This window comes from Megalopta genalis, chromosome 13 (genome assembly GCF_051020955.1).
Source record: "Megalopta genalis isolate 19385.01 chromosome 13, iyMegGena1_principal, whole genome shotgun sequence".
NCBI classification, from domain to species: domain Eukaryota; kingdom Metazoa; phylum Arthropoda; class Insecta; order Hymenoptera; family Halictidae; genus Megalopta; species Megalopta genalis.
In genome coordinates, this window is record NC_135025.1 from 8,493,970 (window position 1) to 8,521,364 (window position 27,395).

The 27,395-nt window shown below is 35.2% G+C and overlaps 1 protein-coding gene across 4 annotated transcripts in view; it reads left to right on the top strand.

Moving 5' to 3' along the window:
* ssp3 (short spindle 3) overlaps positions 1-27,395 on the top strand; it is a 66,052-nt gene that overhangs the window by 6,737 nt on the left and 31,920 nt on the right. For 3 of the 4 annotated variants that reach the window (XM_033476803.2, XM_033476805.2, XM_033476804.2), the window contains exon 11: positions 7,577-7,788. In XM_033476803.2, coding sequence (XP_033332694.2) covers positions 7,577-7,788 — 212 coding nt within the window. The remainder of the gene's footprint in view (positions 1-7,576; positions 7,789-27,395) is intronic. The other variant, XM_033476806.2, reaches the window with a different exon arrangement.

Genomic DNA, 27,395 nt, shown 5'->3' on the forward strand with positions numbered 1-27,395 from the left:
AAATTTCGAAAAATCGAAAAATGTCATCTGACAATGAGAAAAAAACTGTCATAAATTTCTTATCTGTCAGAAAAACTCATATAAATTTTATATATATTTATATATATATATTTTTATAATATATATTTATAATAATTTTAATCATTATAAATATTATTATTATTTAATTTATTTATAATACATATTTTTATAATATAAATATAAATAATATTTTTATATATTTATAAGTAAAATTTTAAATACTCGTTAAGAAACAGCTTTGCATTCTGAAAACTTTAATAACCGACTATACGCTAGTGCGAGTAAACCGGGAATCTACGCGTCGGTGACGCGTGAGCGGATTCCCTGTCGACTTGCTCTTTTTTCGAGCTCATTTCGAGGTTGGTAAATAAACGAAGGCAAAGACCATCATACCTGTCCTGTCCGACTTGTCAAAATAAGGATTAAGAGTCTTAGCGCTGGCTTCAGCTTGCGTCCTTTACTCTGAAGCCGGCTCTCTTCGAGTATTTAACTCTTTCCCCGAGCACGAGTCAGTAAGCTGGTTGCTGGAATCCATCGAAGAATTTCGGTTGTAAATAGTACACTCTGCATACATACATGTACAGCGTGAGTCACATAACTGGAACATGCCGTATCTCTTGTTCGATTGCAGAATAGCACTAGCGCGTCGACTGTTCGAACACGAAGCCCCCAAAGTCCTGCAAAATCAAAACTAATTAACACGTTCCGTGCCGAGCTCTTTTTACTCGAATCTTCACACTTTGATATTTTACTAAAACTTGATGTATTACGTGCAATATTATTAATTCTCGTACACATAACAACGTAACAAAAACTTATCAACGCCCATTCTTGCGGTGGAAATTGATTCTTCGGTTCTAAATTTCTTGTAAACAATTTGTTCAGTTCACTAAGTAAACATGCAAGCGTGTACCATCGATGGTACACGTGGCACGGAACGTGTTAATGCGAAACAGAGGAGCTTAGTAATAGTGATAGCTACTTTAAACCTTTTATGACAAACGTCATCTTATACATATATCTTGTACTAGAGACCGTAAGCAGAATTTTTATATAACTTTTATATAAAATCGGTATGCAACGAAACGGACGACTTCACGTTATAAAATCTTAGTAACAAATAATAACTCCGATGTGTTAAACTCAAATAATAACTCTGATGTGTTCGTTAGTCCGTGTTTCACTTATCCATTTTTAAAATAAATACATAAAATCCGTGGTCTAATAATCTAAGTGATAGTACTTTTATATTATCACATTGTCAATTTCTTTACTTCTTGAATTAGCTGTACGGAGTTCCCTATAAAAAAAATCTAGAAAAGGGATGAAACTATTGCAAGTAAAACGTACTGAAATAATCGATTAAACCGATTATAGTCTTTTTATTCATTTGTTAACTCTACGTTTAGAAGGATCAACGCGAGAATCTGAACACGAAAGCTTCTTCGATCATTTGTGTATTCAAGAAAAAACATTGACGTACCTCGTCGGTAGAAAATTCATGACACTGTATTTTTGGGAAATATCATTTCATTGACAGTAAAAATACTATTGTTTTCACATAACTCTAATGGATAAGTGAAGTGCACGGGGAGAGAACGCACCTGAAAGTAGAGAAGCGAGGTTGAACACGCGCGTTTTCACTGACGTATCGATACATTCGGGATTTCTACAGAATCTTGTGAAATATTATATTATCAATTTAATATTGATAACCTTCGGTATTGATAGAAACAGTATTTATACTATTCCGATCGAATGATTTTCTATACAGTACTGCTCAACGATGTCTTTGCATTCTAAATCCAGTGTCTATGAACTTTCACATTTAATGTTTAGCACCTGCCTCGATCTAATGTAGTGCACTTTCGCGGAACAGAAATTTTCAAACGGCCTCTGATAATGTGGTGTCGCGGCGGTCGTTAAGATTTTTCTTAATCGTTCATTTCAATAATTGCTGCAACATTTAAAAGCTTATTCATATTCATTACCTTACTCGAGGCGGATCTTGATTTTCCATGAACCATGTAATTTATAAAATGGCGAGAACGAATTAGGTGCGAATTACACAAGTGTTATCGTTTGTATACAAATTTGTTTGTAAATAGCTTTTTTATACATCTTGTAGCGGTATTTTCATGGTTTAACGAATGCGATATGGAAATGCGCGTAGTTTTTTTTAAATAGTTTTATTTGTAGCATGCGTGTAATCAGTAGAATGCAGTTTTATGCATTTATGAGAAGAATGAGTTTGCGAAATTTTAAATTGTAGGGAAATTAAAAGGATTTAAGAGAATATTTCTATATATTATTTTCAATCAATTAGAATCGTTATCGGCGGAAACAATTTTCTATTTGTTTTACGTATTTTTTTTTGCAAGAATTTTCATTTGAAAAAATTGTTCGAGTACAAAACGACTCAAAATATTCTGTTCTTCTGTTTGTTTTGTCTTAAGAAGATATTGTCTTGCATGGCTAGCTAACTTTTCTCTGCGACATACTGCTACATTAGATGTTATTCGCCTCTTTTATGGAAGTCCGTGCAAAACATTTTAAATGAAAGATTTTTCTGAGAAACTGAACAGTTTATACATATGCACAGTCCTTGCAAATGAAGAAAAGACTTCAATTGAGGCGTTCCGTGCAAAAACAACTTAACCCAGTTTAGCTTTGGAAGCCAGAAAGACAAATGAAATGCTTATTTACTCGTTTTATATGACATAATTAAAACGAAATTTTCTAATATAATCAAACATTTTTATCGATTGACAATAAACTACGATCAAAATGCAGTCATTTGAAATAGCCACAGTCGTTAAGTATAAGAAAATGTTGGAACAGATATAAGTTGCTTTTGCGATTATCGGATGTTCTTGTCTAGAAATGAAGTAAAATTATAGCAGAAAAATTTTGATGTACTGTTAATGAATTGTTAATTCTACCGCGCTCAAACACATTAATCATTATCGTCGTCTGAAATTTCATTTCAATGCTAGAACTATTTGCAGACTTTCTTCTTATTTGTACCAATATTTATAAAATACTTCCAAGAACACTCTCGATTCTCTGATTTTGGAGAAACCGCACACAATTCTATGTTTCAATTTTCTTATGCTAGTCAGCAAACAAGAGTGTCTTGTGTTCCTTTATTACTCAAATTATACGAATTTTGACATTTATCTGCCCGAACGAATTTCTACAATTTTCACAACTAATTTTGACATTTTCGCAAATGCGTTACAACATTTGAGCTTTTATACGAGCATTGCGATTTCTGTCGAAAATTCTTCGATTCGGCGGCAGCGTGCGCCGGCAATACGCCCGAAGTCAATAGTTTCGCTCGATGATCCGTCGTAATCGGTCCGCGAATTCGCCGACATGATTTCAAGATCGATTTTTCACGCCCCGTAGATACGGCACTGGCGCCGTTCCTTCTCCTGTTCCTCCCCCGGGAATCTCCCTCCACAAATGCATTAGCGGCGAGAGAGCTTTTAGTGACGTCACCCACGCACACGCACACGCGTACACGTGGAACCGCTCGCATACCTATGCCCTCGCATGCACACACACGTACACACACGCGAGCATGGTCACGCACACGCGCGCACCGGAATCGGGTTATACGGTGAAAGGAGCGTGTGTTCCATGCAGAATGTGCGTGGGGGTACTTCTGTTGCCGCTTCCATCAAGCTCCGTTTCGAGGACCCGACCTAATCTTTTGTCTCGTCCTCTTATCGGCGCTTTTTCAACGACCTCTCCGCGGCTTCCAGAATTCGGCTGCTCCTCATATTTCATCCGAGCCGCGAGCTTTCCGCAGCTCCTCGAAAACGCAACCGCAAAGTTTCTATTCTATTCGGTGTCCGCAAAGCTTCCGCTACGTTTTTTTAATTGTTCGCTTAAGATTATTCTTAAGCGGAGACCATGACTGTTATAATAATCGACGAAAACTGTTATAAGATAGGTTTGAGTACTTGAAACAGTTATGCGAAAGGTTGAGTGCAGTCAAAACTTCAATATCCATATTATATTTTATTATAGTTTATAATACATATAGTATTATAGTATTATATATTATATATAATACTATATATATATATTATACATATTATAATATTATATAGTATTATATATATTACTATAGTACTATAATATAATACTATATATATATATATATATATATATATATATATATATAGTATTATATATATTATATTATAGTATTATATTATAGTACTATAGTTTATAATACAATAATACACTAATAATTAGTTTATAATTATGTATTATAGTATTATTATTATATATATAGATAATATAGTATATTATCCTTGACAAATTATCCAGAAAAACCGGAAATACTCAATTACTTTTTAGAATCCCTTTTAATTCTTTCTTAAACAAATATAGCTTTATATTCATAGATTTGTAATCGTCGAATCGGCTTTTCTTTCCACTCAATTTCATCCAAATAACTGATGCATAGCGTCCAGTTCGATCACAGAACCAGAAGCAAATGTTTCAGGAAAATACGACTTGTTCCGCTATTATACAATCCAGCAGGAATTACAATTTGGGCCATTGCACAAAGGAATCGATTGTCCTGTAGGGTCCACGATGTAATGCCTTTCAATCTCGTCCGTTGACGAAACAAATTTACAGTTTCCCGTAAATCGTTCAAGATTGCTGGTTCCCCTTCACGGTTTTGCCCCTTTTCGTTCAGTTTTCTGCCGCCGCATCCGTACGATTCTACCGAAGACGTAGACAAATTCGATGATTCGGAACTGGTTCGATCGCTCGTAAAGAAAGGGAAAAAATCTCCCTAATAATCTGAGTCTGCTTGCAATGCAAACGGTCGAAAATACGAGCCGCTTGCGAATCAAGCTACTTTCTTGCGGTATCAAATTACTCGCTATCTCTTCTGACACGGACTTTTCTCTTTCTGTATTCTCGGATTCGTTTCTGCCGATTTGCAAACCATCGAAAATTCTTGAATAAATTGAGGCGTCCATCGGGCGCAAGAACATCTTAACCCGAATTAAGTTGTTTTTGCGGAGTCCGTCGTAATCTTCTCTGGATAAGTATACGAAGTTCTAGAACACGCGTTCACGATTTCATCGACAGTTTTCGATGTTTCGGATCATCCGAACAATTAGAATGTGCTGCTACAATCGTATTATTAAGGTATATTTGAATTATTTAGTGTGCGTGTTTGTAAATGCAATGGATACGTTATGCGAAAGTGATACGAGTTTTAACAGCAATCTCATTAGAGGCAAAGACGTTCGATTGGAAGTAATAAATAAATTAGAAGTAATAATAAGTGAAGTAATAAATAAATTAAAAGTAAGAAATTCTCGATTAGAGGTAAGAAATAGAAGAAAAAGAAATCGTACGCGAGATACAAGCTTAAAAATAAAGCAATTTCTGAAAAAAATTTTAAGTGCATCAAGAAACGTTGCTTCGAAAAATATTACGAACAGTTTCTCAGGAGCATTCAAGCAGATAAATTTCAAAATTCGTGTAATGTAAATAATAAAGAAGAACAAGACAGTTGTTGACTTGCGCCGAAAGATTGAACATAAAATCGCCCGCGGTTTCTCCAAAATCAAAGAATCGAGAGCGTTCTTTAGAAATGCTTTATAAATATTGGAACAAATAAGCAATTACCATGACAGAATATTGTATCGATTATAATTTTTTTAATTGTCACTCTGCTGCTACCTTTAATTACTGGTGTTAAAATAACCGCAATGGACATGTCACATGGCATGTTGCATGTAACCTACGGATTAAGAATTGCGTAAGAATTTAAAAAATAATTTGATCCGACTCTCGGAGGTAGATTATGTACTGGTATCATCATCTTGATTGTAAACAGTGAAATATGGTAGTAATTACACAAAAAGGAAAGAAAAATAGAACAAAATACAGATGTCGCTTGCAAGTGTACATTTACTGAAATAAATAAATATTACATAATATATTGAGTAAGAACGTAGATATTTTTATAAAACTATACTCGTGCCAGGTTCCTACTAAAATTTATTGCAAGGAAACAAATTTAAAAAATCGTGACTTTCTAAAATGCTTTTAGTCTTTTGTCACTAACATCTAAAAAGAAAATTCAAGTAATTCAGTCCAGTGTTAAAAAAGTTGTATCGTTTTAAACAAAGTGTCCGAATGCTTTGTTTAACCACTGTATACATATACTTCACTATAATTTTCACTATAATTTGAAATTCGATGACTTCAAGGCTGCGAGTCATTGTTCACGAAAATACACACACAAAATTAATGCTACAAGAGTTCTAAATATTTCCGAAAACTCCACCAACTCGAGATACAGCTCTGTCGCGAGGATAAGTAGAGAATCAAGAGAAGGCAAAATCTCGAGTTAATAGCTAAATCAAGCGAAACGGGCAACAAATTTGGTGGCCGAGTTAACGGGTTCGGGGAGCCATTTTTGTCCTAAAATTTAAACGAATACGGAGAAGCGTGAGCAGTTAAGTGTTCCACGAAGGACCTATCGAAGCCCGGACGCTTAGGGGCCATATTCTTCAGAATTCTTATCGGAACCTTCCGACTCGTTACCTCTAATTTAGCATTTTAAATGTCGCCTGTATGCATGCACCGTTGATCGTTCAGGCCAAGAGAGACCCGGTATCAATGACTCAACATGCCAGGAATTCGTCTTCCCCAGCATCCGAGTGATATTTAGGCTCGAAAATATGCGACCACCCGTCTGGTAGCTGGTTGCTGGAGTCGACAATACAATTTTCGGGGTATCGGTTTCCACGGGACAGCTTTGAAAAAAGCGATACGGGTTCTTAAAAGGATCCGGCGCAGGAATACCGAGCTCGTTTGGAGTCCAGTATATTACCGAGTGCATTGTCTTGCGCGTTTATCAACGCGTCGCACAACGCGGACAAATAATGAAATTGTGGAAAAAAGATCAACATTTGTTTACGATTGTATATATTTATGGCTGCAAGGAAGATCGCCGCAGGTCACATGTTTCCATTTTTGAGATATTCTCGCTTGAAGTTCTGATCGCTATTGTTTCGTTTTAGCAGTGTTTCTGCTATAATAAAATTACATAAATTGTAACAGTAATAAAGGAATTAACGAAAATTGCTTTTGAATTTGTGGTTATTTATTTTAATAATATATTTTATGACGTGCCTAGAAGATATATATAAATCAAATATTTCCAGCCTGCTTTAGTCGAATTGTTGTTAAATATCGTATATCCTGTTAGTTGTTACACAGTTTTCTTCGGTGTATTCTGGCACCCTTAGTATATTACATTATAAAAAACATCGTAGTCGCGTTTGAACTATTACTTTTAAAAATTTCCATGACGAAAAAGATCGTCACGTCCGTCGGAGTTGCCTTCCCGATATGACGAAATCTTTTATTAATACAGTAATTATTGATGAAATAATTATAGCGAAATTATAAAAATAAATGAAGCTATTATCATAGAAGGTATAATTATCGTTATTAAAATGTATGGAATTTAATACTGAATTTATTTTATGTTTTCTGTACACAGGTATATTATTTACAAAGTGTAAGAACAATGAGACCCGTCTGTTCGCAGACTCTGACGAAGCTCGACTACCAGCTTCAGGTGCAAGAAGTGTCCGGTAATTCGACCGGAAGCGGAATCGTAGCGAACAGCCTGATGCAATTGCTGTGCAGCCTGATCCCGGAGGAACCGTTCGAGAAATCGCTATTGCAGACGCGGGTCCAAGATGTTGCCGGGTGAGTACACCTACATCGTCCGATAGATCTTGATGTTTCTCGTGTTACGAGACCATAAAAATTCAGTGTCTGCCTTTAGTGTCAATCATACTTTACACACCGATGCAATTCCTCTTCTCGCTCGTCGAAGTTATTTAAAGTGGCGTTTCGTATAAAAGGACAGACGCCGTGAATGCATCTTCCAAATTAGATGCTAGGAGAACTGCATAAAACCGTAGCGACACTTTGGCGACGTTTCTTTATTCGTCGTCAGACGTCGGCTATAATTTTGGTTTTACTCATTCGTCGCGGTTCATCAACACTCGGACGGTTGATACACGGGTCCATCTGGACCCAGTATAGAAATATCGTCACTTGTCTATCTAAGTTTCTGACGATCATTTTTCACGCATTTGACGACTTTCGAAGATAATATCTGTTCCTGTTACAACAGGATGTTTCTCTCACTCCCATTTTTATGATATCCGTAAATGTTATATTATAGAATTATTATTATTATTATTATGTTATTTTTATTATCCGTGAATGTTAGCAACTGGGCAAATTGAATGCAGCGGTCAAGGAAAAGCGACCAGAATTGGTCAATCGTAAAGGTGTCATTTTCCAGCAGGACAATGCTAGGCCGCTCACGTCTTCGTCCACTCGGCAAAAATTGATGGATATTGGTCGGGAATTGATGTTACACCCACCATATAGCTCTGATCTCGCGCCATCGAATTACCACTTATTTCGATCTCTGAACAACTCCCTTCGTGGTAAAACTTTTAACGATGACGACGCTGTAAAATCTCACTTAACTCAGTTTTTGGCCGAAAAGCATCAGACTTTCTACGAGCGTGGAATTTTCAAGTTGTCAGAGAGATATAAGCTTCATTCCAAGTAAAAAGAAATTTTTTATTTCATTGAACAAATCGGCAATTACTTAGTTGCCAACCCGATAGATTCTTAAAAATTTATCTTGAAAATTTCTATTTTCAAGAACTTCTTTTCACGTATTTTCACTGGAACTTAACGGCAAGAATAACCTACTAAATCTACTAGAACCTATTAAAAAATTCCCGAACCTTTTTCTATCCCTGATTTGTAGCACCGAATCAGGAGAACGATATAATTGAAATTTCATTCGTCTCCAGGAGTTTAGTGGCGTGTAACGTTAACACGTTCCGTGCCACGTGTACCATCGATGGTACACGCTTGCATGTTTACTTAGTGAACTGAACAAATTGTTTACAAGAAATTTAGAACCGAAGAATCAATTTCCACCGCAAGAATGGGCGTTGATAAGTTTTTGTTATGTTGTTATGTGTACGAGAATTAACCCTAGAAAGATAACCATATGACAACGTACGTAAAAGATAACCATACGCTTCAGAGGCGCATGCTTTTCTAAGGCGTCAATTTTATACTAACAATGGATATTTATTTAAGTTAATCTAGTCATTTTAAAGGTTTGGCATTATTGTAAGAATAAAATGCATTTATATTATATTTTTTTATATTTTAAGTAATTTTAAACTTAAATCACTAGACCTCTATGAAAAATTAACAAAAATCAACAGTCTTCGCAGGCGCCTCTGCGACGTAGGTTATCTTTCTCGGGTTAATAATTGCACGTAATACATCAAGTTTTAGTAAAATATCAAAGTGTGAAGATTCGAGTAAAAAAAGCTCGGCACGGAACGTGTTAATCGTTTGCTTGTTTCTGTTCGGCATAGCATCCGATCGTAAGTGCCTAACTTTAATCGTCCGTTTGCATCTGAACGAGAAAAACACGATCGTTCATCTTTCCGTTTGCTCGTTGCACGAACAACACACCGGACGCGATCGTTTTTATTGTTGCCGGACCGGACAACAAGAAAGAACTTTAACACTTTGACGCGCACGGACCACCCCCGTAGGAAAACATGACGGCTCTGTCGTGCGAGCTGAACTTAATACGCGAGTCACGGGAAAGTGACAAGTTGCAAGCTGTTTTCTTTGCATCCACCGAGATATCCGACCTTCGCCATGGAAGACGCGCCGCACCTGGGTCAACTTCCTCCTCCGGGACCCCCCAACACGGCCGTTAATCCTTTCTTACTTGCATCGAATTATTTTCTCATTCCCGTGACCACGATTTCAACGTTTTCGTGCCGTTCCGAACGAATCCGTCAAAATGTTTGCGAACACCAAACTCGTTCCATTCGGTTCGTCGCGCGCGCGTTGCCGATTCATTTTTTTCACTATCGAATTAGCTTCTGGCGCTATCTTTTCGTCTGTTGAAGCATTTGAAATTTTTGTTGTCATCCAATTAATTTTTAGACGAAAAGATAGCACACTTTGAAATTAACGTAATTTCTATTTATTCAACGTTACAGCCAAGGTTTTGTTCATGTACAAACTTGCAAAATACCACTATAAACGTATTTAAATGAAATAGAATTTAATTCCGCCAGCCTAATAATTTTATTTTACTTGAAGGAAGAGTATTTTAGTATTTTGAAAGTAGTAATTTACGAAAATACAGTTGGACAAAATGATAGCGCATTTAACTAAAAATTATGTGTAGCAATAGAACAACGAGCAATTATTAGACTGATGCAAAATGATGAACGTTAAATGTTATTATGCAGTAACGATAAAAAATAAAACGTCGAACGGCCATTAATGAAATGATAATACAGCAAATTAAAATAATCACATAAAATGATATTTACTCACATCTTGAAGGAACTCGAACTAACCAAATTGCTCTTGACAAAATGTTAGGACTTTGGCAAATTTTATTTGAAATAAAAGTAAAATATGATTATTTGAAAGAATTTATTTCAGCCCGTTAGTTTCTCACACAACCGTTATTTAAAAGTAAAAATAATATGGATTCATTTGAGATAATGGGATTTTGAGTAATCAATTATTGCGTTATTCCTTTATACCAAATTGACCAAAAGAAATAATGCTGAAAATAACAGTGGGCAAAAAGATTTTATTTTATGAAATCTTCGCAACAAATTGTTTGCAAAAGCAATGCCCTGCTCGGAAAGAAATAATCCACAAAATAATAGTCGACGAAAAGATTTTAATTTATGAAATGTGTGCTCACAACAACACATTTTTCTATGATGCACTATAAATAAATAGTACGAAGAAGAGAAGGTTGTTCGATCGAGAGTTTGTTTATCGACGATTAGTTATCGTCGAACTGCTGGTCACACTTTATCGGCTCGTGAATCTGCAAATTTCAAGTTTACTGACTGTAACACGTCCAACTCTGAATAATGAACGACGAAGGCGCGATCAGAATGATCGCCGGTCGGCTGCCGGTAGTCGAATTATTATGATTAATTTCCTGCCGATGCGAGAATGGCCTAGTCACGATTTTTACTCAGCGCCGAGATTGCTTTTCGCTGGTACCTTTAAAGTGCGCAGATGTCTAACGGCGATCGATCATTTCGTACCTCCTCGTAATATGTATTTGAAAATAGTTAAGTGCATTCACCGTGGGCCCCACCCTAAAAAGTGCATATATACATATCGGTTCGCATACAGGTCACGAAATTATTCGGGCGTTTTTTTAAACCGCAAACGTTTTTCAGTTCACTGCGCATGCCTCGACAAATTTTTGCAAAAGTTGCAATTGATTGGAATGACGAAAAAATATGAGGTTGTGAAAATAGATTTTTGATCTCTGCGTAAAAAGAAAATTTGTATTATACTATCTCGGTAACTTGCACCTATGTTGAAAATTTAATTGACGAAGTATAATAATTTACATCATTTATTACATAGTGCATTCGTTGAAATTGTCTGCGAAGAAAATAATTCTCAGTTTGGCGTTCATCAGAACATTGATAAAGCGCATTTTCTTTGACATGATCACATCTTCTTTTGTTACATATGCAGCGGCTGAAAAGAAGTTAATTGTAAAAATTAACACGGCAGAAATTAATCGATATATTACGGAAAATACTGTAACTTTTATTCGAATCGATTGTTTTCCAAATGAATTCCTGTTCAAATAAATTCTTACTTGAGTAACAAATAACTTCTCATCCGGATGAATCTTTATTCAAATAATAAAAATAATAAAAAGTAATATATAATCAAATATATATATATATATATATATATATATATATATAAAATCAAATAATAAAAATAATATTCGGATAAATTGTTATCTAGATCAATGTTTATTCGATTGGATATTTATTTCGATAATGTCGAATCAAGTTTTATTCGCTAATCCTTGTATCTTGTCCGTCATCCGAATAAAATGTTGTCGAACTCTAATTAAAAAGTTGGTAATTTCGAATTTCTCGTTCAAAAATGCTTTCTCGTCCGAACGATTTCAGCGGCAACAATTTTTTGTAAGGTAAACGTTAACAGCTACGAAATGCAGAGTGCACAGAAATAACGCCACAAAGAGCTGTCGTTCGTCCATTAGATAATATCTAAAATTTTGCTGGTTCGGATATCAACGTTTGCATTTCGGCCGCGTGATCTATGATTAAAGAGTTGTCCGTGGCGGTGTACTTCTGGTATTGTCTTCTTTTTTTTTGCGCACCGGCAAGAACGGTAAATGGCCCTTCTGTCGTAAACCGGTGCCACAAAGCCGAAAGCCTCGTCCAACGCGTGCCATTATTTCCCTTTTGTTTCCTCTTTTACTAATACACTCGCGCCGCAATGCACTCAAAGCCGCCACGAATTTTAAATGATATGTTATTGTGCAAAAGGAGTGCAGCTTAAATGTTTCAACCACATCGCACCGTGTACACGTGACTTTATTTGCCGCAAGTATGGTCGCTGCATATCTGAGTAAGGCTGAAAGCGCGTAAATTATCATGCTTTTTTTCACGGTATATTATGCATCCCGCGTGAATTAGCGCTGCAATGCGTTTGAAAATTGTGAATAAGATTGATAAAAATGTTCCAGAGTAATACAAAATATATTTCAACGCGAGCATCGTAGAATGGCCATAATCTGTGAAAATTTGGGTACGGAATGTCCAAATATGTTCCAGGAAAAGTTAATCAGTTCCTGGCCGGCTACAAATTACAATATAAAATTTTAAAAAAATATATTTTTTTGCAAAACATCAAGGTCGCCTTGATTTTTTTTTTAAATGGCACGATGTATATTTGTACCTATTGTTACTGTAATTCGCGTAATGAAATTCATGAACTAGTGATTTGAACGACCAGTTACGCCATGTCCTTCGGACGAGCTTGATCTCGAAAGAAGTGAAATCGACGTTTTTTTACGCCGAGGTCATCCGAAGGTCGTGGCCTTTTAAAAAGAAATTGAAGCGATTAGCTGGGAACATCTTTTTGTCGTGGCGACAGTTACGTGAGACACCCTGTATACGATGTTCGATCATTTCCAAATTTGCATCAGAATTGTCGGAATTGTTGAATTTTTAACGACGAAAAGCCGCGCGCACTTTATTTCGGCGCGAACCCGCAGACCCGCTGAATTTCATCGAAATCGGAGAAGTAAGCGCGTTAGGCTAGCGTTTCTTGTTAGTTTTCATCTTAATACAATCGAGAACTCTCGAAGACGACGATAATCGAGGCTTAAGTGGCAATCGACGAGGTAATTGGTAGAGCTCGTCTAGAAAAATCAGTCGTCAAACACTCTTATTATTAATCCCGATGAGTTGATCGAACGAACGTTCTCCGAGCTTATTTCCTTTCGCTTTCCGAGGTGTTGATACTGCGTTAATCGAAGTAGGATCAACCGAGCAGTTGGTAATTTACTTATGAGGCGCGTGCGACCGTTTCGCGGCCTCTCCTCTCCGTATTCCCCTCGCTTACGAAATTGATAACCTGCCTTGTTCGATTATTTCGAAAGCTCCTCCTCGTGTTGGTTGTTCCACTTTGTTTTAGGAATCGTAACGCGAGTCGTAAGACCGGGCCTACGGCTTCGTATAACAGTTTGCGAATATTTATCTTGCCTCTCCGACTGTCTTCTTTCGATTTATCGTAAGCGACATTTCCTATTAGAACCAGAGTCGGGCCTTATTCGGATTGCTTCGAATTCATCTAAGATAGTTATCCGAACTTTTGAGTTGAACAAAAATATTCAACTTATTATAATGTAATATAATATTATAATATAATATTATATAATTATAATATAATAATACAATATAATATAATTATAATATAATATAATATAATATAATATAATATAATATAATATAATATAATATAATATAATATAATAATATATTATAATATAATATATAATATCATATTATATAATTATAATATAATACATAATATTATATTATATAATTATAATATAATATATAATATTATATTATATAATTATAATATAATATTCAACTTATACGGATGAATTATTCTATCCATTTATTCGAACGAACTATTCGCGTAATTCTTTGCTCGAATAAGCTGTTCGAATAATAATACGATTATGTATTTGATTACATGTAATCAAACAGTGATTATTTATTTCATGTGCAAGCAATAGCTCTTTTTTCTTTTTGCTAATCTCCATCTTGATCTTCATAAATGTCAAGATTATGTTTCAATGTTTTGAGAAATGTGGTAAAAAAATAGATTAAAAAAATAGTTTTTTCTTTCAATAGTTTGAATTTGTCGAGAACTTCGAACGGTCATTCTAGTGGGCACAGTAATTGATACGTTTATCCTAGATGAGAATTATCGCGCGCCAAGAGGTTGCATAGAAACTATTTTTCTAAAACTGTTTTCATAGGACGTCGGTGCAATTCAACAAAACTAGAAAGCACCGGCTCGTTTTAATAGAGAAAGCGAAACTGTGTCAATTTGTAAAATCGTTACCCCCGTTATACAAGTCGATCTCTCCCCCGGCGTAAATCACAGTTTACTTTGGTTAATTGGAACGGCCGCGGAAGGAACGCGAAACGTTTTCTGTTTTCGTTTCTCTTTGAAATAGAATTAACTGTGCTTTCGATCGGCTTATCGGCATTCGCGTCTGCAAATGTGTTCGAGGTTGCTGGGAATTAAATATAAATACAATATTTGGAGTAAATATTGCTGTGTTTGCTTCGATGTACCTTCTCGCCGTAACGTTGTTACACGCATTCGATTATCTTTCGCGATAATTGTTACTGTTAATATGCTAATGCAAACGCGCCGCTGCTGGTTATCGAACTTAACAGCGGCGATTCTGATGCTTGCAAACTTGTGTTTATGCTTTTGCCTCGTGTACAGTTATTAGGCTTTCTGCTGTTACTATTTCGAATGAATTCTTAACAAGAAACCGCGTTTTGCATCTAGATTATTAATATATTCTTTGCAATTATAAGTGCTTTTAAAAAATTGTATGTAGTGTTAGAAAGAGAGAGAGAGAGAGAGAGAGAGAGAGAGAGAGAGAGAGAGAGAGAGAGGGAGAGAGAGAGAGTCTGTGCGTTTTATGATATACTATAATATATTTTATTATATTTTATAATATACTATACTATAATATATTATACCTATTTTTATACTATTATACTTATTATATAATATATTATACAGGGTGTCCAAAAATGTCTCGAAATCCAAAAGTGGCGGGTTCCTCAGGTCATTTGAAGCAACTTTTTCCTTTACAAAAATTTTCTCCGAGACACTGTTAACGAGTTATTAACGAAAAACCATGACCAATAAGAGGCGAGCTCGGCTGGCGCGAAGCGACCGAGCCAATAAGCGGAACTGGGCTTCGCGCGCTGGTTGGCTGGGCCGCCTCGCGTCGGCTGTACTCGATTCTTATTGGTCACTGTTTTTCGTTAATAACTCGTTAACGGTGCCTCGGAGAACATTTTTGTAAAGGGAAAAGTTGCTTCAAATGATCTGAGAAACTCGCCATTTCCGGATTACGAGACATTTTTGGGACACCCTGCAAATAATATAATGTATCAAATTGTAGCACTTGTAAAAATGCATTCCTTTTGTAACAAATCCAATGTATTATAAGTATAATATATAATTTTACTTCTAAATTGATTCAAAACTGTAAAATTGTTTTCACGTGAAATTCATCAATAAACCTCATTATTCAGCAAATATAAATATTATATATAAATACTTCCGTGCCGAAAGGATCGTCGCAGTTTCTTCGCTCAATTCGCGATAAGATGATTCAAGAGCACAAATTAAAGGATACGATGTAATTAACGGGAGATCGCTGCATCGGCTATGCAAGAACGTAAAACTTTCTTCAGACAGGAGTACTCGGAATCGCGAAATAACGTTACGAACTATTAGCAACGATGTCCATTTTATCGCGATGAAAAAAAAGAAGTTGCGTTTCAGTGCGACACGATTAAACCGGGAGCTGCGCGAAACAAAATTACGCCGGAGACGACGGCGTTCCTTCTACTTTGAGCGGCCCGGGCAAATCTATTTTATTAATATAACGGCGCTGCTGTTTGATCTGATAACTTCGTTTGGCCGTTCTAAAGAGCATCCTCCGCTTTTTCCCGTGCTTGCCACGGGAAGGGCCCCTTTGTAGGCCATTTTCCCGTGGGCAGTTTCAAAGCGCTAATTCCTCTTAGTCTTCTTTGACGATTATTGATTTAATAAAAATTTAGCAGCACAATACTTTCGACGCGCGGCAACTCTCGGCTACAATTATCCGTCGAGCGTGCGCTCTCACAGGGAATAGTTGATAATAATTAATGGTCTGCTATCTTTCATGCGGTTTTAAGCTATAAATCTTACGACAGCCAGGGAAGAGTGATTATCGATATAAATCGACGATGTTTCCTTTTATGTGGAATTCAATTTAACAGAACATTCGTTTGTGTTCACACTTTGGTAAAACATCAATTTCTGTTCGATTCGACGATACATTCATTTGCGGTTAGTTTAATAAAACATGCATTTTCGTGCTCAATTCGACGAAACGTTTCAATCGACTCGTTCGAATGAAGAATTATGCGAATAATTTATATTCGAATGAATGGATAGAATAATTTGACGAATAAAGAGTAATCGTTAGTCGAATAAAATATTCGACTAAATTCATTCGGTGAACTATACTAATAAATATATAATAAATATATACTAATAAATATTTTTTCGAAACAATTCGAATAATGCTCAACTCTGCTGTCAACGCAGTGATCGATGGATCGCGGCCAAAGTCAGCGTCACAACTGAGTAAAGCGATGCCTACTTCCATATAAAAAGATTATCTCGATACATACATACATACATATTGTACATGATATTAAAACGGTAAATTCCGATTAGTGCGTTTACATGATGCATGTACGTGAGATCGAATAATCTTTTTTGGACGAAGTCCAAAGAGCAATGGGGCACACCTGCTGCGGAGAAAAGCTTAGAAGTTTAGTCAGGGCGAATCTAAAAGTGAGACGTAAGAGAGGGAAATCGTTAGCGGTCGAAGGAGAAAGGGGGAAGAAGAAAAAAATATCGCGGGGGGTGAATGAGCGAGGCGGGTCGGGTACGTAATCTGCTAATGGACTCTCTCTCCTTTGCTTCCTCTCCCTCTCTCTCCTCGTCCAAATTCACCCTCATTCGGCGCACGGTTCCCTCGAACTCTCCTTCGACCCTCCTGGAGTCGAGTCGAGTCGAGCCGAGTCGACTCGACTCGATTCATTCTCTGATTCTCTCTGCTTTTTTCCCTCTGTTTTCCTTGCGTGCGGCTACATCCCAGAACCGGACAGAATCTTATTTGAGGAAATGTACCGGCGTCGCAATTAGAAAATGTGGAATTTAAATTTCACGTTCGCGTCCATTCCGGATCTTTCGTTTGCTGTTGAATCGAACACTTCGACCGGCACGTCGCAACCTTAACACGTTCCGTGCCGAGCTCTTTTTACTCGAATCTTCACACTTTGATATTTTACTAAAACTTGATGTATTACGTGCAATTATTAATTCTCGTACACATAACAACGTAACAGAAACTTATCAACGCCCATTCTTGCGGTGGAAATTGCTTCTTCGGTTCTAAATTTCTTGTAAACAATTTGTTCAGTTCACTAAGTAAACATGCAAGCGTGTACCATCGATGGTACACGTGGCACGGAACGTGTTAAAAATGTCACAAGATTCGTGTATTTGTTGGAAATGGTTGTATCGATGTGTCGAAGCGTCTTTGCAGAGAGAGCGAGAGAGAGAGAGAGAGAGAGGGGGAGAAAGAGAAAGAAGGTGAAACTCTCGTTTCTGTTTTTATTACTGATTTCGTGTCTTTCTCTACGTCATACGATTGTTCGTGTTTTACACTGATATTACGCCTGAATATTTATTATGCGTTCTTAAATAAAATTCCAACAGTGTTTTATTTAATCCTCGGAACGCGCGGACTCCGACGCAACCACGCACAGGGCGGACGTCTGGTCAATTCTGACTCATAGAGAATTTTTTTGTCATCTGTTCTTCAAACCCAACATTTACGTATATAAAGATTTTACAATTTTCATTGATTACAAATTTCACAATGTTACAATATTCTAATGTAAGATTGCAAGACTGAGAACGAAGGAATATAATTTTAGATTTGAAAAGAAAGATATTTTGATTACTTACATTACTATGTTATATTATAATTATCATTATTATTGTTATTCTAATCACCATCGTCAAGCAGTAAATAATTAAAGTATTTAAATAATTTCATCAAATTGAAATTGATAAGTTTAGTTGAGTAACTTAACCTTGATATCAATTTTAAATAAAACTTTATAATTAATTTAAACGTAACATTAAAACACACACACACACACACACACACACACATAAATATCTTTTAAAACGGAATCACTCTCTTAAAATGACTTTTTTAAGATGTTAGAATAGTCGACTAGGCAATCGGTGAACAAATTATAGAACAACGTAATTTCGTAAACAGTAAATTTTTGAAAGGGAAAGATTCAGTCCTGTGCATACGAAACACGAGAAAGCATTTATGTGATAAAATAGTAATAGCAGCATTGGTTTATTTTTGCTGTGATAAATCTTTCATACGGCGAAAGAACATTTTCTCTCAATTAAGTTTTCAAGAAATCAGCTGTATAGAAATAGAAAATTCTATAAAAATTCGTACCGCGGCCACGACAAATATTTCGTTTAGGATAGATCCGCGTGGAAACATCGGATATCATTTTTCTTCGAAAATTAATGCGCTACGGTTGTTTTTATATCGACTGCAATTTAAATCAGTTATTTTCCCGTTGTTACAGAAAGCGTTATCGAAACAAAATCCACGCTTACTCTTGGCTCGTCCCGAAGTCCCCGTATATTTTCAATTTCAGCCAAATATGCTCCGGGGTTAAAAGCTTTGTCGCTCGTTTGCCAACATTCGAAAAGAGATGCGCGCAAGCTCCCGTCGAAAAACTCGTTGAATTTGATATATAGAGTCATTCCGCGCCAAATCGATCAGTTTTTACGGTTACCGCCGGGAGTATTGATGAAATTGAAATATGCTCGGGTCTAACGCGACAATCGGGTTTCGGGTTTAACAAGCAGAACCGTCACAGTTGGAAATCGTTTTTTTTTTATTTTTATTTTATTTTTGGAAAAGAATAAGTAAATCCTCTAGAAAAGCCAGTCTTGAGAACCTTAACGATTTTTTAAGTTCCGGCCTTCGTTTTTGAGAAAAATGAATTTAGAATTTTCTTCTGCCATCTATTTACTGTGATTATATATATATAAATAAACATTTATTAGTTATTATTTTACTTCCACACTAAAAAAAGAAAGATACTATTATGTGCACATTTGCAGGAATTATTTAATTTATTTAAATAGAACGCGCGCGCGCGAGAACACAGAAGACAAAATACTGAAATTCATTTTGTGAGCACGTTCAAATGATCAATGTAATTTAAAATTATATTATGTTTATATGGAATACATGTTTATAGGTATAACAAAATCCATAGCAAATGCAACATATTTCTCGGATCTTTAGGAACAGTCAGTACTAGGTGTGTCTTCGCAATTGCCACTGAGAATTTGAGGACAGAAAATTTTTAGAAGTGCAATAACAAAATTATTACGTAAATTATATAAATATTACATATTATATAACTTACTTAACACTAGAACTGTCAGACCATTAAATATGACTGGATTCTGATTCTTTTCCTTCACAATTTTTGATATTATAAAAATATGAAATTATTTGTCATATAAAAGAATATCTTGATAAATAAATGAAATGGCAAAAGAAATTATTGCATTGGACGTTCTCTCGATACCAAACAACTTTCGTTTGGAACATTTTTTCATATAACAAGTACTTTTGCAAGTCAATTCTGGCAATACAGTTAAATGACTCACCCTTTATACACATTGTATTTTTATGTATACATATAAGTTCTTACAAGAAATTATCAGATGAACTTCTAGTGTTAAAGTCATCGTTGCATCCTTTTGAAGTAACTTCGTTTGCAAATTCGTTTGTAAATTAATTCTCACATTTCTAATTGTGTGTAAGCAAATATCTGAAACCAATAATTTTTAATAATTTCAGCGAAAGTAATTACTTTATAAAGCGGTCCACTGTTTAGAAGATTTATTACGATTTATAAAACATTGTTGATGTTACAACATATAAGATACAGAATACTTTTAACATTATATAAGATCTTACCGATAAAATAGGGCGAAAGGGGGAGTATCAATCGATCATTTCAACGACGTAATTACTGACGACTAGTATCAGATGATTTTGTAATGGACAGAAGTTTGAACGGTTTGGTCAGAAATTAGACAGCAGATGTATCCAAACTATCAGCTGGCCCTGTGCAGCCCGGTGTTTCTGATTCACTGTCGTCAATTGCCAACTGTCTTGGGATGGCTTCTCAAATTTCAACGCTCTGATTCCATAGAAAGCGGAGCCGTAGAACTACGTTGACTTTTGCCTTTTTTAACATTCCGATGGAGAATAATCGGTGTATGATTCTAATATTTTATAATTTCTTCTCTTAAGATCCTGTAACAAACCGAAGACGTCCGTCTTTTCGCATATCAATTTTATGTATTTTTGTTACTTTATCGCGAAACTTTATTATAATGCTTAATAATTCTTTATCACAAAACCTTATTGTGTATTCCTCGATAGTATTTTATCGTGGTAATTAAAAATATTATCGATGATTTCATAATTCTGAAAAGTGCAACGGTAAAAAGTGAACCAAATGTTTCGTAAGATTTTTTCGATGAATTTTATAAGTTATAAATCTCTGCATCCTCGTTAATGAAATGTAGAAATAACAAGTTATTCCAATGACTTTTATATCTAATGGATTGCACGTTTTATCTTATTTTGCATTGAATACTTTGTTATTAGCCTCTCATTTATATTAAATTTAATAATATTAGACAAGAGAGAGAGAGAGAGAGAGAGAGAGAGATGTTCCTGACTGCAGCCGTAGCAACTATTTATTACATAAGTATGTTGACGGTATATTCGAAATAAAAAGATAACGAAGTAGTATTCGTTATTTGAAAAATTGCTATTATTCCGAATAAGTCGATATTATTTATATGTTCGAGGAACAGCAGTGGAAATGACGATTCGAAATGTAGTTATAACGAGTCTCAGAATTATTGGCACAGGAATATACATTTATAAACCCTTGAATCGACGCTTTCTTTTATAAATACACCAGTTTGCCAATAATTCTGGGATTCGCTGTACTTCTTATTTTCATTTCAAAGCCAATTTGTATAGATCTGGTTCAGGAACAGAGCTGGGTAATATTTATAGAGAAAATATTTGAAATACTATTTTAAATAATAGATCCTTCACAATTCAAATAAAACAGTATTTCAAATAGGCCATAAACTTTCAGTCAGTGAAATTTATTTGAATGATGTGAGACGTAAAATAAAATAACTTTATTTTGGTAACTTAAGGCTGAAGCACGAAAATAAATATTTTATTTTCATAATCTGAAATATAAAATGAAATATTCTTTATTTTAATAATGCTTCTCAAAGTTCTTAAATTGAAAATAAATTGTGAGAATGATTGAACGCAACGTAGAACGTGATAACGTAAGAAATAACACGAGAAATGAAAATTGTGTTGTTAAATACACCTATTCGCATTCACAGGAAAAATACTTCGTTTCAGATTACCAAAATAATTATATTTCGTATCATGATATAATAAAAATATTTTATATATAATAAAATATATTATATATAATATAATTATAATATATATAATAATTATTATAATATATATAATAATAATTATAATATATATAATATATAAATATATTATATAATTATATATAATAAAAATATTCCGAACTATGTCACAAATATTTTCAGTGTTTTTCGAATATAATACTATTCGAAATAGTATTATCGAAGAATAATAAAATACTTTATTTCCACAAGTAAATGCAAGCATGATTTAAAATGAAATATCCTTTTATTATACGCCATTTAAAATACTATCGTGCCCAGCTCTGTTCGAAAACGATCGGATAATTATACAGCGAATGGTTAAATAATTGACAAGGAGGAATCTCGGACGAGTGGGAAGGGATCCTGTGATAATAGTCAACGGCAGTAGTGGCAACAGTAATGGGAAGCGCGGGATTAGAGCAGTATTTGATCAGGCTGGATAGGGTCGTGAATAGAAATAGGCAGCGCGCGGGCTGTTCCCGTTCCCATTCTGCTAAGTGCCAAATTTTACTGCAGTCTATTATGCTCCCATAATGCTCCTTGTTGACAGAGGCAGCAGCGTCGGGCGACGCGAAAGAAAAAAAGAGGAACGACGAGGTGTGCACCGAGTTCGTTTACAAAACATTTTCAATATTCCCGTTCCGCGCGCGAGTTCCACTTTTGTTATTTAAAATTAATGCGAGTTGACGTTTCCGCATGCGTCGAATAATGTTCGGTTAAAAGGGTACCGTATTTTCGTTAGCAGAGGTGAATACTGTCTTTTTTTTCTTTCCAGTTTTGTTCCCTTCTTTTTTTAGTCGTATACACGGACGGACGAGTTTTTACATATTTCCGTATTTAACGAACTGTATAGTCGTTGACGATATAAAAACGAGCCGCAAGGCTCGAATAATCGTATCTCCTCTTCCCAAATCGTTCATTTTGATGGACAAACTGAATCAGGGAAAATTAGGTCGATTAGGGAAAAATTTACTGTAATAGCTTCCAGGTATTTTTCAGTAAAAATTAGGGAGACAATCCGAACTTTTGGAGCGCTCTGTACATTCGCGTCCTTCTGACTGTCAACTATGGCAGGCGTCGATTGTGTGTATAGAGTACCAGGATTCACCTCATCCCTCGGGCTACCGAAATCCCGGCGTGAATGCATTACGCGTCAACGAACTCGGAGTAGCAATATCCTGAGCCGCTGGATGTTAGAGTATGGGGATTATAATACATTACCAATTCGGCGAACGTCTCCGGCCATTTGACCTTGTATCAGCCTTTATTTCGCGTGTCGGTTTCGTTCGTTGAATTTCGAGCACTTTATTGTTCCACGGTCCGTAACTAAATGCATTTTTATTAACCCATTCAGTGATTTGCACAGTTCTTCGTGGAAAAACTCCAATAAATATTCTTTGGTCAAATTACGTAGCAAACGTTGCATTGAATGCCATTGTTTAACCCTTAAATGCATATTGTTGCCAATTGTCTACAATCCAGTTCCACTTAATTTTATTCAAAAACCCGAGTATGTGCGTTTCCGAACACACGTTGATAACAATAGACAATAGACCATGTGTGAAATAAAAGACTTGACATTACTTTTGGCGAGTAAGTTAGATGTTTTTCGACATTTGAATGCGGTGGGTGATAATCTTCAATGTGTTACTTGGAGAGATATCTTCTTTTTTCAAGTTTAAAAATTGCTTTCTGTCACAACAAAAATCGCAATTGCTTTGCTGCATTTCATTCGTAAATAATGTGAAAATTCCTATATTAATAGATAATATAAATACATGACCATTTGTTTACGTCTACAATAATTTTAGTAATAAACGCATATTGTTGCCAAAAGTCTACATACAACTTTTTTTCAAAATAGATACTCAATATTATTACCTAGATTTTTTTATTTATTTTTTACGTAACCTATGACTATATTCCTATAAAAAACGATTTTTTAAAATTCAAAATGAAAAATCATGCATTTAAGGGTTAAAAAGAAATGATGATCACTTGTATCTTGAAATTATATCGTTATTTCTAAAAATGACGATTATTTATATTTTAGAACGATTTTATTATTTCCAAAAATGTGTCGCAGAGAGGTAGTAAAGTGATAAGCAATGGAGACGTGCAAATAGAAGGTGCAGAAAAATTGTCACGCTTCGATAGTTAGTTATTTATTTGGAATAAAATTATCACATTAATTGTCACATTAATTATTGTGTTAATTCTTGTGTAGACAGCTAAATGTATAAAGAAATTTTCTGTATATACTTCTACTTTTAAACTATATACTAATATAACAGTATGTAAGAAATAGACGTTCGGAACATTACAAATTGTTAATGGATTCAAGGAAAACCTTAAATGCAACTCGATTATAGTGTCACAAACTCTAAATACAGAACTAATTTGGTGATTAATCTTGATTAATCGTTTACACTAAAATGACAACTTTTGGACGACACTTAAAGTAACTTTATCCTATCATAACAAGTTTTCAGATTACTACAAATTTGACAAAATCGTTCATCGTTTACGAATAAGTTCTGTAAGTTGCTAAGTACATATATTGAACAATAAATCCTCTGTTACAGTCAATTAAGTGTCGTCCCCAGAATTGCAACGAATAGAGTGCAGATCTTTATGCGAAATAAAATCAAATCGAAACTTCTTGGTTCACTTAACGATTTTAACAAGCTGAAACTAATGACTAGACTGCAGATTTTATGCATTTATGGCAGAGTTGGGTAGTTACAATTTAAATAATTGGTAATTTACAAATATTAAGCACCTATTATAAGATGATTAAAAGAAGACTTGGTTTCTGTTCCTTGATTTCTACTATTCATTGCAATTGACGCGGACAGTTTTTATTTTGCATAAAAATCCGCAGTCTTGAACACTTTTAATCTGTCTGTTGCATTCAGTAGCATCAACTCGTAACAATGAATAATTAACTGACTCTGACACCGGGATAAAAGGTTATAAAATAATTGATCGAAACAGCACCAGCGCGTCAACGTTTCAAAAAGATTGTTCAATTCGACGATTGGAAAGAAAATTTTCCGTCTTTCGATCGATTAGACAAGCACATGAGCAACGCCATGCGAGACCACGGTGGCACACTTGTTACAATATTTACAGAGTCGTCGTCTAGATCTACCCCTAAAACCGACCCCCTGCCTGCCGTTGACAAGTGTCTCCAGCTACCGAATTTCAGCATCCCCTATCCGTTCTTTACCTACCCCCCTCCCCCTACCTACCGCCGATCCGATCTATATAATATATAGAATGTATCCAAGGGTATATTTTACATGCACGTTCGTCAAAATAAAGACGAAAAACATTAAGATAGTGGAGTTGGTTTCTGTGGCGTATCCAATTACTGTCGTATCTTGAAAGAAAAAAGAAAATGTAAATATGAAATTTGATTAAAGCAGTCAACTCCGACGTGAGCTTTCAAATTCCGATAATTACATTTTTTTGTAGAAAATAAAATTGATTAAAGTTTGTTGAATATTAAATTTAAATATTAATTCAGAAATGCAATAATGCTAAAGACAAATCTTAAAGAAAATAAACAATTAGAATATTCAGCACGCTTCTATAAACTCAGCTTTCTAGAATCAAAAGCTTCATTCTGAAAAGAATAATATATATATATAATATAATATAGATATAAAATATCGTTAACGCTCGCGCGAAATTTTATTTTTTAACAAATATACGTCTGATCAAATTAAAAGTGCATGTTATGCGAAGCTTGTAACACGTTGTTTATATTGCAATACTGTTTTATTTAGAGCGTACGGCAAATAAAAAAAATGCAAAAACGAGATAAAAGCCAGAAATTATAATAACAACATTAACATTATTACCAATTAATTAATTATATAAATTAATTAATAATATTATTAACATTATTACCAAGCATATACCAACATATCACCAACATATTATTGATAACTAGATTCCGGATTTGATGCATTTATAACAAAAATGAGTGCATGAAATGCATACCAATAAAAACATTTAAGGAATTAGAAAATATTGTTATGTCAGTTTCACTCCGCTAAAAGTATTAACATTTTACAGCTCTGTGTAACTTTGAAGTCACATGTACTTATCTATCATTGCGTTTTAATGCAGCTTTGCTTTTAGCTACGGCGTGGTAAGTATTTCGCTCCGTTTCTTTGCTCTCCGTTCGGAAAGACTTTGCATCTTAATTGTCAGCTCTTATTTCATACGCCAGAGTAAAGTCACTTTTATTAGAAATTATGAATTCGTTGTTTGATATCTGGAGATTGATATTCAATAGTTTAGCGTTACCTAAATTATCTTGAACCCATGTAAACAATTCGGACTGCAGAGGGTTAAGAAAAGAAATAAATGTTCACGTAGCTCCTGCGTCGTACAATTAATGGTGACAATGTTTATTTCGCATAAAAATCTGCAATCTAGCGATAACTGTTCAACACGTGCGTGAAAAAGTCTAACTTCGGCCGATCAGTACAATTGCTATTATTTAACACTAGGTTTTCGAAGTACAAGGGTCAGCTATTTTATATTGATTCGTATAAATATCAAGCATATATTTCTAGAGATCTTTAACAATTTATATCATAATATGTTTGTTGACTGATGTCTTAAAATGTAATCTATACATGCTAAAACGTTAAAAAGACAAGCGAAATACCTCACAAAAGTTACTATAGATCAACTTAACTCTAAATCATCTTATGACACTCTTTGTTTCTCGCAATGAGAAAAATGTGACCAACGTCGTCACAAATTAAACAATTTGGTGCACATCATTCTGACGCGTTCCGTAAACTTAGCGTTAATTAAATAGCGTCGATGTAGCAGACGACTCTGTAACTTTTGGATTTACGAAACGTCTCTCGAGACATTTGAGAAACAATCCGTCGCATTTGTCGTAGTTGTAACGTGTTTGCAAAATAACCGGAGAATGTTGTTTTCCGCATAAAATAGCCGTACGATAACGCGTTACGACATACACACACACGCATACACACGCTCGCGTTTGCGTAGGATCGCGAGCGTAACTCGCAGCTAAGTGGCCATTCTTCGTTGTGCCTGTTCCTTTCCCCAACTCGTTGATACTTCGCTGTCGTTTTCACACTTTCGCCATTCCGTTGTGCAAACATCGTCCATTGTGGACGCGGTGGATGATACTTCTGCCAGACACATTTGCCGCTGCCAGAAAAGGATCTTGTCCGAGAGGATCCTTGATATTGAACCACGAAATCCAGCAAGTAAACTAAACGTCCTGTGCAGTACAGTCGAGAAACTGTTCGAATCAAAATTTTGGTTTCACAATCTCGTTATAGATCTAGATCTCTAGATTTAGATCTAGATCTAAATCTCATTTTTTTTGGATTCAATCACATTCGACATTACCATTCTGTAATGTGCTGCAGTCTGAGTTCTCATTTAAAAGTGATCTCACG